This window comes from Leptinotarsa decemlineata, unplaced genomic scaffold (genome assembly GCF_025532065.1).
Source record: "Leptinotarsa decemlineata unplaced genomic scaffold, Ldec_3_MD MMD2_tig00003736_RagTag_RagTag, whole genome shotgun sequence".
NCBI lineage: Eukaryota > Metazoa > Arthropoda > Insecta > Coleoptera > Chrysomelidae > Leptinotarsa > Leptinotarsa decemlineata.
The window spans coordinates 1,577,607-1,592,954 of NW_027412593.1; the positions used below are offsets into that span (position 1 = coordinate 1,577,607).

General features: G+C 33.2%; 2 protein-coding genes across 2 annotated transcripts; one reads left to right on the forward strand and one right to left on the reverse strand.

Moving 5' to 3' along the window:
• Positions 1-1,251: 1,251 nt before the first annotated feature.
• Positions 1,252-6,135, reverse strand: Chchd3 (Coiled-coil-helix-coiled-coil-helix domain containing 3). The gene is made up of 3 exons (XM_023170697.2): positions 5,938-6,135; positions 5,479-5,708; positions 1,252-1,542 (listed from the first exon to the last, which is right to left on the reverse strand). Exons 1-3 carry the CDS (start codon positions 6,044-6,046, stop codon positions 1,351-1,353), a joined length of 531 nt encoding a protein of 176 aa, XP_023026465.1. The 5' UTR covers positions 6,047-6,135; the 3' UTR covers positions 1,252-1,350.
• Positions 6,136-10,758: 4,623 nt separating this feature from the next.
• On the forward strand, positions 10,759-12,099 carry LOC111514459 (uncharacterized). The gene has a single exon (XM_023170699.2). The coding sequence runs from the start codon at positions 10,893-10,895 to the stop codon at positions 11,829-11,831; it is 939 nt and encodes a 312-aa protein (XP_023026467.2). The 5' UTR covers positions 10,759-10,892; the 3' UTR covers positions 11,832-12,099.
• The last annotated feature ends 3,249 nt before the right edge of the window (positions 12,100-15,348 follow it).

Consider the following 15,348-nt stretch of genomic DNA (forward strand, 5'->3'; position numbering starts at 1 on the left):
TCAATTTTTTTTTAATTAAATACAATAACAGAAATAGGGAATATTTTTTAGGTAGGTAGTCGAGAGAGAGAATATTTTGAAATTTTATTTTGTATGTATCGCTCCTCGATACAGTATTCAAACTTATTTTGATTTCTGTCAGAGAACTGATACATGGGATATTTCTTCCCCGCTTGAGGCTTTGTTCACGAGATGGAACTGTTGCTGGTTAACAATCTTCTGAACGATGGTTTCATACATGCAGTCGAGCCGCGTTGAAATTAATCGAGTCACAGCCCTTTTGCTGTTTGCATTGGATTTTTCCTGCACTGATGAGAGGTGACCTACTCAAATGATTTCAGCTTGCTACTGCTGCTGGATGAACGAGACTCTATGTGAGGAATCTTGCATAAATGTCTGTCGAATATAATTCAATATCCAGCGTGCTAGTTGTTTTCCGGCAGGCATTTATCAGAACCTACGGTGTACGTAGTTAGGAGAGATGAATATTTCAAGATTTTATTTTGAAATATTCATTTTCTTATGTGTATATATCTCTCCTCGATTTCTTATTGAGTTTTTATAGGCATTTTAGGTTATTTTACCTGCCACAATATGAAAAAAATAAAATCTGTAATGGAGAATTTCATAAAGGTGTAGAAGGAAAAGTTCACTCCAATAAGTTACTGCGTATATTGAAAATATTTTTCATAAAGGAAAATGTTCTAGCAAAATAAGAGGGAAGAAATCATACAGATACTTATCTTAACGTTTCAGATTCTAAAACCTGCCTTGACTTCAGAATTAAACGAAGTGAGCGTCAAACTTTTGCCTCACCCACCATACTCCCCAGACCTCACACCAACCGACTACAATCTTTTGAAGCACTTCGATAAATTCCTCTCCTGTAGAACCTTCGCCAATCAGACACTGGAAAAAACAGCCTTCGTCGACTTCATCGAATCCCGACCACACAATTTCAATGCTGACAGAATTAATTGACTTGTATAATGTTGGCAAAAGTGCAGTGATTCAACGGCGCTCATTTCCATTAAATTGAATAAGTATTCACTGAGATATTACAGTTTGAAGTAAACTCATAAAAACGGACAAAACTTTTTGTGTGTTCCCTCTACAGCATTATTTCGAAATATATCTATTATTTTAAAAGAACTAATGATAGCTTATACAAAAATGTAATAATACAAAATCAACTCTATGTAACATTTATCACACACAATAAACCCCTTCCAAAATAAGATATTGTTAATATAAAGGCAATTGATACGAATTTATTGGCATTTCATATTTACAAATAATAAAAACAACCTAAAAATGATCACTAAAAGATGAACAACTCATTTCGCTTCTTCATCCTCTGTTTGCTAGTAAACAGGATCTTCTCATATCCACACATTCTTGAAAAGCCTGGACTATCTTCGAACATCTCATCGATTCATTTGGGTAGCACTGATAACATTCCATCACTGCTTTTTCCGATTCTGTACAAGGTGGTAGACTTTTTTCTTTTACAACTGTCTTGCTTCCTTGGAATTGTTCTACCTGAATTGTGAAGAGAAATAATAATAATAATCGTCTTCATTATTTCCACATTCAAAAGAATACAATAAATTTTAGATTTCAAGGTTTATATATGAAAAAAAAGGTCGAAATTTATTTTCTGTTGTGTAAACACCACTTAACCCTAAACAAAGCTGTGTAATAATATAAAAAGGGGGGAATATTGTCTAACAGGAGTAACCCCAATTACAAGACATATATAATGAAGTTCACAGCTATGAATAAGTATAAATAAAATAGATTACAATGATAGAATATAAAATCACTAGACTATTAGAATAGTATATTATACAAACACTGATACATACAAATTATCTAAAAGAACAATTCATTCAGGCCAGTCTCAAATCGCCTACACTGTAGGTGTAGGCAATTTGAGACTGGCAATTATTGGAACACACTTGCAAGTTTCGAGCTGTTTGGCTAATCGTCAGTGCAGCCCGAAACCGGTCTGCAAATGTGTTCCAATAATTGAAAATCTATTGCGGCAGTTGTATCGCCAATATGCAGGAATAACTTCAGTGAAGAATCCTGCACTGAAACCTGTTGGATATAATCCAACGCCCTTCGTGGTATTAACCGAGGACGTAGTTGTTTTCTAATAGGTGTCAGTCCATTAACCTACAGTGTAGGTAACTTGAGACTGGCCTGAACGAATTGTTCTTGTAGATAATTTGATTTACAGCGAGTCTCCAAGTATGCTCACTCATTTTGTGAAACTGACATACATATAATAATCAAAAAAACATATACTGTAGAATTCTAATTGAACTGGCAGTGTGCAGAGAGTTGAAACACAGTATTTCACCTTTATGAGTTGTAATTAGACTTGCATATAAATTAACTTGTTACGAATTCTATACAAAATGGAACAACAAAAATATCACATTCTGAATAGAAAGTATTATAAATTTTACAGATGTTATAAACTGGGGATTTTATTAACACATTGATTCTTGGTATAGTATTGTATATAGTATACAAAAAAAAATATTGACCTAAAACGAAAAAACATCATTCTTATTAAATTTGAGATTCAAGATGTTCTTTGTAAAATTGTCTGAATTAGTAACATTTTCTTTTCTTATAATATTCAGAACCGGTTTGCACAGAGAATCTATTTGGTAGCTAAATGACCTTCTAAAATATTCCACTGTAAATGGAGGTACATTCAGTAGGCCTTTATTTCTAATATTCAAATTATACACGTCTGTACGGTAAGTTACTTTCTTATGCCAGGAACTTTTGCAGATATTAATTTATATTTGGACCAAAAGAGTACAGTAACATAGTTCTCAAAAAGTGGCAATAAATTTATGGGATTTAATGAAAGATATGTTATGATAAAAAGCTTATCTTACTGGGCCGTGCAAGACCAACTTATGAATTAAACTCCTTCACAATATCCTCAAAATTGAATGAGTGATGATGAAAAATGATTTCTCAATGAAAATATAATAATTTGTGTATTAAACAAATTCCTTTAGGAAACTGAATAGAATTTTCATTTGACAGAACAGATGTATTTCTGACAGCGTACAAAATTTGAAAAGTATATAAGAATTTCTGATACATACATAGAAAATATCTAAAAATAGTTTATTTTGCTTTGGTGAAATTTCAAATAAGGTGTCTAGTTTCAAAATCAGATCAGTGACATTCAACAAATTCCATAGGAGACAAAGCACTAATAAAATAGTTATTTTTCAATAAAAAAAAAATTTTTTACACACTTTTAAAAAGTATAGAAATATTTAATGATCTCAAGGTAGAGTATTTAGATATGATGAAAAGTATTTTTCTATATGGTATATAATTCATCAGTATAAGAAGGCTGAAAGAATGAAATTGCTGAATGAAAAAAATTCAGATGGCTTTGAAAGTTGAGTAAAATGATTGATGTCGGACAAAACTCAAGAATTCTTACCAATAAAATATATAACTATAACCAAGATTTTTAGAGAATATGTAATATCAAGTATGATCATGCAATTTTGCACAGTAATATCTTTCAATATTTGTAAAGTAAAACAAATCTCAGGCATAAAAGCGATATTTTTAACTGCTTCCATGACTAATTTTGTGTTTATTCATATTGAATGATTTTTTTTAAGAAACTTTTGATAATAATAATTTGTAAAATGCCATCTTCTTGCTACCACTTAATGTTTTTTTAATGAAAACAAAACTTTGAAATTCACTAGTTTTTATTATTATCTGTTGGTAACATCAGGGCGAATGGAAGTATAGAAAAGGCAAAATTTTAAAATATCACTCCAGTTTGATTTGAAACATGAAAATGAGGAACTAATCAGTATATTCAAAGCTGTTTCATAGTCATTCAAGAATGAATGGCATGTGAAGTTGGCAGTCAAAAAGCTGCCAGAATTTCCGAATATTCCCGAACGTCCAGTGGCGTATATGATGATGTTCAGCTTTGAGTAAATACATTCTAGAGAAATTGAATTATCAACTTAAGTTAGAGGCAATCTCAGAAATGATATTTACTGATTTAGTAGTATTTCCTGAAAATACAAAACATAGACTTCAAATAAGAAAAAAGTATTTGCTGTTGATTTTGTTACGTGCTCGTTCTGTTTGAGAAATGAATGACAAGTCAATATTTTTTTCAAGATTACGTGAGTATTTCTGAGTGAAATAAGGGCTCAACAATTAAAACAAGGTAATCAACAGATAATACCTTTTTTTTCTAATTTGAAACGCATATGTTTCACATTTTCAAAATATCAACTCATCACTGTGATGTTGCCAACAAATAATAAAACTCTATATATTCATATTTATATTATAGCAAATTAGAAATCAGATCTTATTTCATTTCGGTATAATCACGTAATCTGTATTGTTGAAAGGAATGAAAAAAATAAGGAAATCAACAGATAATAATTTTCCCTTATTTGAAACATGTTTTGTTTTTTCAGAAAATGCCTTTGAAATCATTCAATTTCTCTAGAGTATATTTTAGATTCATAGTTAGTAATAGAACATCGCCCTGCGCCTCACGGGGACTTCGTGAATGTCCTGAAGTTATGGATGCAATCCCTAGCTGCCAACTTCACACTAGTGATGGGCATAATCGAATGATTCTGAGAATCGAATGATGAGTATCCAAGTGATCCTAAAAATTGAAATATCATTCGAATGAAATCACTCGGATACTACGTCACTCGTCACTCACCGATTTAATTCGAGATCCGGCGATGCGAGCAATAAGTACACAATCACTCGATGTTCATGCGGTCATGTGCCATGTGAAACGCTCACAATAATGGCGAAATTCGAAATGAACTGGATTATTTTATGAGTTAGGATTGTTTGAATTTGTCGCACTAAGAATACAAACAGAGAGCATTGAAATTGAAACAATGGCAATAATTTTTCAGTTTGGAGAATTCGAAGCCGTTGTAACGAAATTTCTGTTATTACTCATAAATTCCATTATTTTTTCTACTCTTACTTATTGTGTAGTTGATACCTTTATTCCTTTATTATTACTGTTTTGATATTGAACAATGCGGCCTGGAGCTAAGAAATCTATTGTTTGGGAACATTTCGACAAAAAAGAAAATGGTCAAGTTCAGTGTCGAATTTGCAAGTTTTTTGGTACCCAACACTACCAATTTGAACCAACATATAATTGATTTTCATTTTTATGAGGACTTTTATTTTTTGTTATGTTTTCAATATATTTTAACAAGCCACCATTAAATTTCAATAAATGTTATCGTCAACAAATTTCTGAACATTCTCAGCCTAAACCTGTATTTCACCACATCATCAGTAACCACAGTGAAACAAGTTCACTATGCTTAACATGCAAAACTGTGCTTAACATGCAAAACTGTGCTCAACAATGTGCAAAACTGTGCTACAAAAAGTAGAACTAGATATACATACTGCTTTATTATATTCCTTATCCATGATTTCATTCATCTTCTTATGACTGGCTTCCAACGCTCTTATTCTGTTTTCCCAATATTCATCATTTTTCTTCAGTTCTGCTACATTTTGCTGCCGAAGTTGAAGTGTGGTTAGACTAGGTTCATTCAAAAAGTATGGTGTAGTAATGACTGGAGTTCCTTGCGGGGGAAATGCGGTTTGATTCTTCTGTAATTCTTGTCTTACCGCTGTACAAATGAAATATTACCATTTATAGTACATCACTGTTATGGAAAGAAGCATTTTAATTATATATTATGTAATGTGTAACTGGGGCGCCCCTTCGAAAATATCGAATAATAAATGTAAAAAAAAATCGGAACTGAGAACGAAACAGAAAGATTTTACAATTTTCAAATTCAAAAGGAAATTTCAATAAACTTTAAAGGGCTTCTCCAGTTAAAATTTCAGCCTTACTTTGGTTCCCTCGTAGACGATCAACAACATCTTCAGATACTTTAATCACATTGTTTGGGTCGTCATTTTCAACAGTTAATTTTCTAGTTTTACTTGTAGAACCACCCATTTTAATTTCAAAATTAAAGACTATCGAAATTTGTGGCCATAACAAATTAACATTGCTGATATTGACAGTATGACAGTTGATAGTTAACTTCACCTACACCGCAGGACAAAAAAGCAGAAAGTATTGCACTGAATGCGGTATTGACACTGGTTTGATAGTTTTTTTGTTTGGAATTATTAGATTGTGGAGTTTTATTTTTTTTAAAACAAAACACAAGCACTACAGAAAGGCGCTCTAAGAGCGGTGCCTGTGCGAAAGTAGTGGTTCACATTGAATTTGAATCGCTGGAAAATAAATCCATTTGGGAAAACGTTCTCAGGAAGTTTATTCCACATAAACGCAGTTCTCCAAATGGAAAAGTTTTCAAACAGTAAAGTTCGAGATGTACTGAGTTGAACCTCAAAACGATGAGCAGCCACAGTCTGTCGCGTGTTTCTATGTACCGCTCTTGGTGGAATCAAATGTGCCAAGTCACTTGAACATCTCCCGTGAAAGTATCTATAAATGAGAGACAAATCTCCAACCCCTCTTCGATGTTCCAGACTATCAAGGTTGCAAGTGATGAATCCAGCAGCATGTATGGGCGGAGCTCCATACATGAGAGTAATACTCCAAAGAAGGTCTGATCTGAGCTTTATAAAGCATCAAAAGTTGCTGAGGTCTGTACAGTTTTCTGGTTCGGAACAGTGTTCTAAGTGTTTGAGAAGCGGCTTATACAATTCGAATGCAATGATTGTGCCAAGAAGCAGAAAGTGAAATTGTCTGACCTGACATTATTATATCTGGTTCGGAGACATTTATCTTTTTGGAGAAAACCGATGTCTGGGTTTTTGTCATTGAATTGAACCTGGTTATTTTCATCCCGATTCGAAATTACTTCTAGATCCTCATAAAGATATGCAACCTCCTGCTGCCGGTGTAGATGCCCTTCCGTCGCATATGTCCTGGAATCCAAATGGAATGACGTCAGCAAGGCAATTTATTGGATTCTTGGTTTATTCCAATAAGTCGTTGATATACAATAGAAAGAGGGCTGGAGACAATATAGATCCCTGGGGAACACCAGCGTTGATGGTGAAAGTATTCGAGAAATATCCGTCGACGGCCACTTGTAGGGAACGTTCTTTCAGGAAGCTGAAGAGCCATGCACAAAAATGATCCGACAATTCATAGCTTCGAAGTTTGGCCAGCAAAGTATCCATGTTTCTCGATGGCGTTATTCCAAATATGGGGGTGACATAAAATAGGTCGCCTGTTGATCTTTGTTTGCGAAAGCCATATTGATGATCGCTCAGGATGTTGAAGCCTTCTAAATATTCAAGGATATGGTGGTTTCCGGCTTTCTCCATCATTTTTGATATCACTGATAGCAAAGCGACTGGTCTATACTTATTTGGAAGATTTTTCTTGCCATTTTGGGATTAGGCTGAACGCGAGCAATCTTGCAACAAGAAGGTAAAACCTCTTTTTTGTAAGACAGGTTGAAAAATCCGCAAAATACTGGCGAGTTCATTTCCGCGCTTTTTGAGTACGATGACCAGATTCCTTGTTGATATTGAGCTGTTTCAAAATTCTCCTGACTAGACGCTGTTGAAAAGTGATTACCGGCATTATGGATTCTAGTATGAGAATAGTGAGTGGTGCCTTTCCCAGAAAATAAATCGACTGTGGAGTGTATATATATATATATATATATATATATATATATATATATATATATATATATATATATATATATATATATATATATATATATCGAAAAACTTCCGTGACTTCAGAAGCACAGGATCTTTAGAGCTGAAACGAATATCTAGCCAGGAGAAATTTCGGTAATGGTTTTGAAGATATTCCCACTTAGCAGATCTGTAATGCCTAACTTTGCGCGGCTATTCCAAAGACACGTCTGAATCGGGGTAGAATATTTACAGGTTTTCTTGAAACACTGACTTCGGTTTCTGTGAGTGCAAGAATATGAGAACTATTTGGTATTTGAGTTGAGTCCTCTGATGTTGCAGAAATGGAGTTGCTAGTGGGCCTCTTAGCCACTGCAGTTACCATGCTATTTCCCTGATGTTGGGAAAACCCTGTTGACTGTCAAAAATAGTGATTTTTTCGAATCAGCCCCCACCCGGAGATCTGATAGGAAGCTATTTTACCTCCGGGGTATTTTGACCCTAGGAGCAACACCATGCAATTTTTCCTTATATTCCCACTCTCGAAACCGGAAACAACGGCATAGCAACGAAACGATAGCCCGAAAGAAACTTCACGCTGCCTAAGCCGTTCATATAAATTCTTATGTGAAAATTAGTGGTTGATTTATTTCTTTCAATACTTTAGAATAGAGATAGGGTTATTTCAGTGTCTCCTGAGTGGAATCACACTTGTTTCAATTAAACGGTAACGTAAAGACTCATTTTATTTCAAGTATATATTTTTTTAAGAAAAAAATTGAAAACAAATGATGATACTAAAAACACTTGCTTTAAAAAAGAATACAGTAGTTTCCAAAAAGCAAGTATGTAAATTCTAAGATATTTTGTTTGATATGCGTGAATTTAGAGAGTGGCTAATTAAATTGAAAGAAGGTGAAGGAATGAAATTCTTATTTTTTTCCACACAAAACTGACATGGACTTTCTGTCAGTGGACTTCAGTCAATTTTGCAGCGAATGAAACAAAATTCAGTGGCAAACGCGCCGTGTACGGAAGCAAAGGCTAAGAAAACCTAGAGAGAAAGAGTGAACAAATGAACATTTTGTCTGATTTTCCGGCAGTTATTTTTCCTAACTCTTATATATCTCAGAACATAAATCGAAAATTAACTGAAGCAACGTCCATGATCAAGTAAGCGTTATAGGCAAAACCTTCAAAAAAGATTAAAATAGCTTATTTAATCGCAATGGTGTATTTTTTTTTATTATTATGGACGAAACAAGTGATGTGGATGCAATATCAAACAATGTGCTTTCAGTATAATTTATATTTCAAATTTAGGAAAATTATAATTTCATTTTTTCATTTGGTTGAGGTGCCAAATAGTGATGATACCAGATTATAATAGGCACTGAAAACATGTTTGAAAAAGTAAAATATTCCTCTTGTAAATCGGATGGCATTCTCCAGTGATACAACCAATGTAATGGCTGGGGGATAACACTCGGTTTTCAGTCTTCTGAAAAAAATATTTGCCTGGTGTAATGAATGTTCCTGTCACATCATCTACTGGTCAGTGAGCAACCAAAATTAAAACAATCTCAGGAGTTTTTCAAATATGATACGCACAAAATATTGATGCCAAGTATAACTAGGTGGTTGTCTATAGAACAGTGTACGAACAAAGTTCTTGAGAGTACAAATGAAGAAATATTAAAATTTGTAGATAACTCTTTAACAAAAATATAACTAGAATTTATGATATATACTCCAGGAGTATTGAATGATTTCAAAGCAAAGCGCCAAGTAAAGCCAGAATCAACAAGAATAAAAAAATGTATAGCAGTTATGCCAGAATTAAATATTTCGAAAATTGTGATGTACTTATTTACTTTCGAACATAGAAATTCCAGATATATTCTACGAATAGTAACAATTTACATTGCCGTTAATGCCCATGAATCTGAATTACCTTTATTTTCAAAATATGCCTGAATTTTTGTTTGAAAGCATATTTTTTGAATGAGTGAAAATCCCATTTATGAGAGAATAGTTGTTTTTCATTCATTATCATGTAATTCAGGGTGAATTCAGATATTTGTATATCTATTTTTTTCTAACTTAGAATGTAAATTTTTCTGAATTCATTTTTATACCATATCGTTTTTTGTGATAGTTATTGTTTTTTGGTTCTTTTTATGTGATGATAGGTTCAATTTGGATAATTTTATATCTATCTTAGTTGTTTTTTCTCAGTTGTTCTTAGTTGTTTTTTTTTTAATTCAATATTACATATTTTGTGGAAAATAAAATAATTTCAACTACTGTAAACTGGTGAATTTGAGCTTACGTATTACAAAGGGTTAGGGTAAGAAAAACCATCTCAAGTGGATATTTAACTGAAAAAGTGTCCATAGTAAACGATGAATTATAGTTCAAAATTCGAATAAAATGGCGATATAATATCGAAAGTGCTTAGCAACTATTGAGAACGTGATAAGTATACAGAGTTCGAATATTTAATATTTTTAATGACTGGAGTTGTTAATGAATAAGAGCTTATAGAAATGTAACTATTAACGTAGTCGAATTATATTTGGTGAATGTAACCTAACAAAGTTAATGTGAGATAACATTAAAATCAATGAATTATTGTGAAATCTGAAAAGCTGATTGCGTCAGATATACAAGCGTCGCGGAATATGAAGCAGTGTAGCGGAATTTTGTTTCACTTTATAGTTCATTCAGTTGGCAACTTTGCAATCTATATGAGAGAACAACCCTTAGATGTCGCCAATCATGACCTAATCGTAGTGTCCATACACGTAACCGTAGTGAATCACCTCACATTAGTGCTCACATTCAAAGCAGTCGGACATTGCTTGTCAACTGACTCCAAATCACAGTTGAACTTTGTTTTAGTGCAAACCCAGGTGGGGTTTGGGTCCGACTCAGATCCACTTCAGTGTGGGCTCCACCTGTAATAGCAACAAGATTCTGGAACTCCTGGCTGGATAGCCCTGGCAGTTGAAGCACTAATGGAAAAAGAAGAAGAGAAGAACCCTCAGGTGATAGGCCAATATTTATGAAGTAAAATGAGTTATTTTAGTGTGAACTAAGATGTGAATAGATATTTAGTTAAAAGTCAAATAGTTCAATTTTCCATATCAGAGTGATTCCTAGTTTTCCTTATGGGTCCTTATAACAAAACGAGAAGTATCTCCAGATCGCCTTCGCCTAAAAGTAAGTCCAGAAAAAAGTACAGACATCACTCAAGAAGTAGATCTAGATCGCCTTTACCAAAAACAAACCGAAGCTCCTATGAAGGCAAAAATGATATTAGATCAGATCATCGTAGAAATACTGAAGACAGAAATAGACATAGATCCAGAGATTTGGTCAGTAAAAGATTCGATGAAGATGATTTTATGGAATCACGTAGAAAGCAAAGAGAGATATTGGGTATAAGGGATTGTCCAGGTATTTGGGGAAAGTCGCCAGACCGTGAAGATTCTGCTTCTGAACATGAATTAAACAGTGAAATACATCACCATACAACTAAAAAACTTAAAAAAAAGAAACAGAAAAGCAAAAAGGAGAAAAAGTCGAAAAAAGAAAAGAAACACAAGAGGGATAAAAAAGCAAAGAAACGAAAGAAGAAGGTTTCTAGCAGTGAGGACATCAGTGACTCTGAGGAAGAGGAGTGGGTTGAAAAACCTGTAGAAATCAGAAATGATTCACATTCTGATAATGAAGATGGTGTCATAGGTCCTTCACAAAAATCTCACACTACTTTGACCCATAAAGAAATGGGCAAGGCACTACTACCTGGTGAAGGTGCAGCTATGGCAGCTTATGTTGCCGAAGGAAAACGTATTCCCAGAAGAGGAGAAATCGGCCTGACTTCTGAGGAGATAGAAACGTATGAGTCAGTAGGTTATGTTATGTCAGGTTCGCGGCACAGAAGAATGGAGGCTGTGCGAATTCGTAAAGAAAATCAAATCTATTCCGCTGATGAGAAACGTGCCTTGGCAATGTTCAGCAAAGAAGAAAGGCAAAAGAGAGAAAATCTCATTTTGGGTCAGTTCAAGGATATGATTAGTTCCAAATTGGCTGAGAAGAATAAGTAGAAAGGGTTCACTTCAGGAAAGGAGTAAGTGGATAGTACTCATTTCATTTTGTTTCACATTTTGTGAATGACTCCTGTAGGAAGGAGGTGATGATCGGAAGAAAATTCAATGCTGTTCTTCTATGTTGTGAATGATGAAAAGACAAGAATACGACAGTTATTTGAATGTAGGGAACTTTATCAATTGATTTAGCCTATAGGCCAAAAATAAACAACCATGTTCTCATTATTATATCATTGTGAATTATATTGAATTTTTGAATTAATAATGAAGCCTTCATTTTATCTATTTCCTTATGTTGAATACATATTTCCAGACACCAAAAACCTAATGTATATATCAAAAACCTTAGCCACACGTTGCTGTGGTGTGGCAAAGGTTTTTGTTATATTACATTGTAGTAAACTATTTAAAAGGAACGGTGGGAGAATATCAGTAACGGGGACCACCATACTTTTTTTACATTATTACTTACGAACGAAAACGCTAAAGCTGTTATAAAAATCCATCAGATTGGGATTTGAAGGAGAAGGACTTTGAACAGGATTGATTAAAATTTTCGTACAGTTGATATCAAGCAAAAATCAATGCAAAAGAATTGATTTTAAAGTTTATTATTTTTATTAAATTTTGTAACAAAAGGGTATATTACAAAGTTGTTAGTGAGTAACATGTGACACGTAAACTTATGAATGAGGTAAGTAGGGGATAGTCGTAAATCTTTAACAATAATATTAATTATTTTAAATTATAAATAATAATTTCATTTTAATTTATACACAATACCTATTTTTGGTTAACCTGTCTTTAGATAACACAAATAGATTCGACGGTTTTCCTACATGTGAACATGCAACATACCTATAGTTGCCTATGAGAAAAACATGGATTTTCCAAATCTAAACCACAAATGGACATTGTTTGGCCTTGAGACTTATGAAGGGTATGATAGAATCTGACGGTATCATTGGAATACGTGGCAACAGGACCACTTTTCCTTTAAAACTTCCCAGTTAAAATGGTTGCTTCAAGAATATTTCCGGTGATCTTTTTGATGCATACCGTTGCATAACTGAGGTGGAATCAAATTACATAGGAGAATAATAGGGAAACCAATCTTTCATCGAAGATTATGTAGTGGCATTCCAGGTATATCTAGTAAATTTAAAAATTCAATTGGAAAATTTACATGAATTGAAAGGGTTATATTTTTGGGAAAGTTTTTGGCTTTCTACTACTCCATCTTGATACAAAAAAAGGGATGAGGGAATCTTCCAAAGAAAGGAAGGAAGTAATCAATTCAATGCCCGAAAATTTACACTTTCATTTTCATCAACAACAGTATCGATTGATTTAAAAGATTTCTGATGGCCTGGTAACAACTATTGTATCGGGAAGTTAATTTCGTCAACACTGAAGCTTGTATGATACGTTTGTAGGTTTAACATAGCAGCGCCATCTATTGATTACTTACTCAATCCTTTCAACAGATATCGCCATCTGTTAAAATCGTTTGGAGTTAACAGATAATTGTAAATGTCAAATAATAGACAAATAATTTGTAATGAAACAATATTACGACTATAAATTAAAATGTAAGCTATCCTATCTTTCAAGTCGGATCAAATTGCACACGGTGTGTAAATTTGATTGAAATCGGTTGAGTATTTTAGGAGACGAACAACGTGACATGTTTTATATATATATATATATATATATATATATATATATATATACATATTTGGGAGTCTACTTCCGAACACGTAACGAACATCACTATACCTACATAGTAGGGAGTGGATTAATGTCGGTCAACTTCTGAACACCATTAGAAGACAAATGAGACTTTGTCAAAATGTCGTGACATCAATCCCGGTGACACAGAACACGGATCAAAACTCGAAAATTAATTCAGTATATATATAAATCAAAAAGGGGAAAATTTGTGGACAGAACACTCAAAAAATGGAGGCAAACCGCGGACATTGGCCTCATCAGAGTGTTCTGTCCACAAATTTTCCCCTTTTTGATTTATATCATACACACTCAATAAAATATTCATCTCTCTATATATATATATATATATATATATATATATATATATATGTATATATATATATATATTATATATGTATATATAATATATATATATATTATTTTGATTTCAATTTAAGAGCCACCGGTAGACAGCTGTTTCAGCCTATTGGGCATCGTCAGTACCGGCATGCAAGAAAAGTACTTAATAAAAATAACTGCGTTAACGCAAGCGAGACATAAGTGGAACCACCTATTGGTGTGACACCCAGGTCAACTTGCCAAGTTTTTATGTCAGTGTTGGTGGTTTGACCAATCAACCGACAACTGCGGTGGCTGAAACCGCTGTCTACCGGTGGCTCTTAAATTGAAATCAATATGGGAATTATCAGAAAGGTGCTCATTTATTTATTTTTAATTTCCATGGAATGATTTTCCAGGAGCTAGACTGCATTAACCTTTCTCGATTTATATATTATTTATACATATATATATATATATATATATATATATATATATATATATATATATATATATATATATATATATATATATATATATATATATACAAAAAGGATTTGAAGCTTTATATCTTCTATTAATTATCTGCGAGCGGTTTCGACAGTTGGTAGTACTGTCGAAAGCGCTCGCAGATAATTAATAGAAGATATAAAGCTTCAAATCCTTTTTATAGAATTTAATATTGAAATACTCAAAATAAAGGAAAATTTGTTGCATCAATCCAAAAATGCCGATTATTATTTTTGTATTAGTACACGTACCAGCTTACGTTTAAATATTTAATACAACAATCCATCTCAGATATTGTTGAAATGCAAATATTCACTCAAGAATGGCATATTTGAAGAAACAGGCTGAATTCTCCTGCTTCGGCTGACTAATTTGCCGACTATGATTGAATCTCCCTGTAAAAGGTGTACGTGACGCAAACAACGTGGATTATTTATGAATATATTGCCCCGTTGTCAAATTTCGTCAAATTCATCAAATCCACTGTAATAGTTGGGAAATGAAAAAAAGTTCAAAACTTTTGCTAAATAGAAATTTGAGAACAGTTGATACATGATTTTATTCTTAATGTTCTTACATATGGATGATGGAAAATAAAATAGGGTTCGTCTGAAAATCTAATTTTATGCATTTCTTTATAAATTTTTACATTGCTTTGCACCCATGGCGTAAATATATAATAATTATCATTATTATTCTGAAGAGGGTTCGCTGGTCAAGTACGACCCGTTCGAAAAAGCATCAATATTAGCCGAGTGAATAACACCTGGTCCAAGAATGTTTGTTATTGTAGGAACCCACTATTACATAAATATATTTCAAGGGAAAATTATTTATGAACAGTGTACAAAATTGTACCTTATTGTATAATAAAATATTATTGACACGTTAAAAATTGAAAACGTTTTTGAAACCAAATTATTCAAATTGGAGGAGATGAAGAAAACTGAAG

Bases quoted from the DNA above. Each gene is read 5' to 3' on its own strand.
- Chchd3 (XM_023170697.2), bottom strand. From the start codon at position 6,046: ATGGGTGGTTCTACAAGTAAAACTAGAAAATTAACTGTTGAAAATGAC. The intron at 5,709-5,937 runs GTAAGGCTGAAA...TCATTTGTACAG, and splicing joins TCGTCTACGAGGGAACCAAA to CGGTAAGACAAGAATTACAG. The intron at 1,543-5,478 runs GTATGTATATCT...TTCACAATTCAG, and splicing joins ATAAGGAATATAATAAAGCA to GTAGAACAATTCCAAGGAAG.
- LOC111514459 (XM_023170699.2), top strand. From the start codon at position 10,893: ATGGGTCCTTATAACAAAACGAGAAGTATCTCCAGATCGCCTTCGCCT.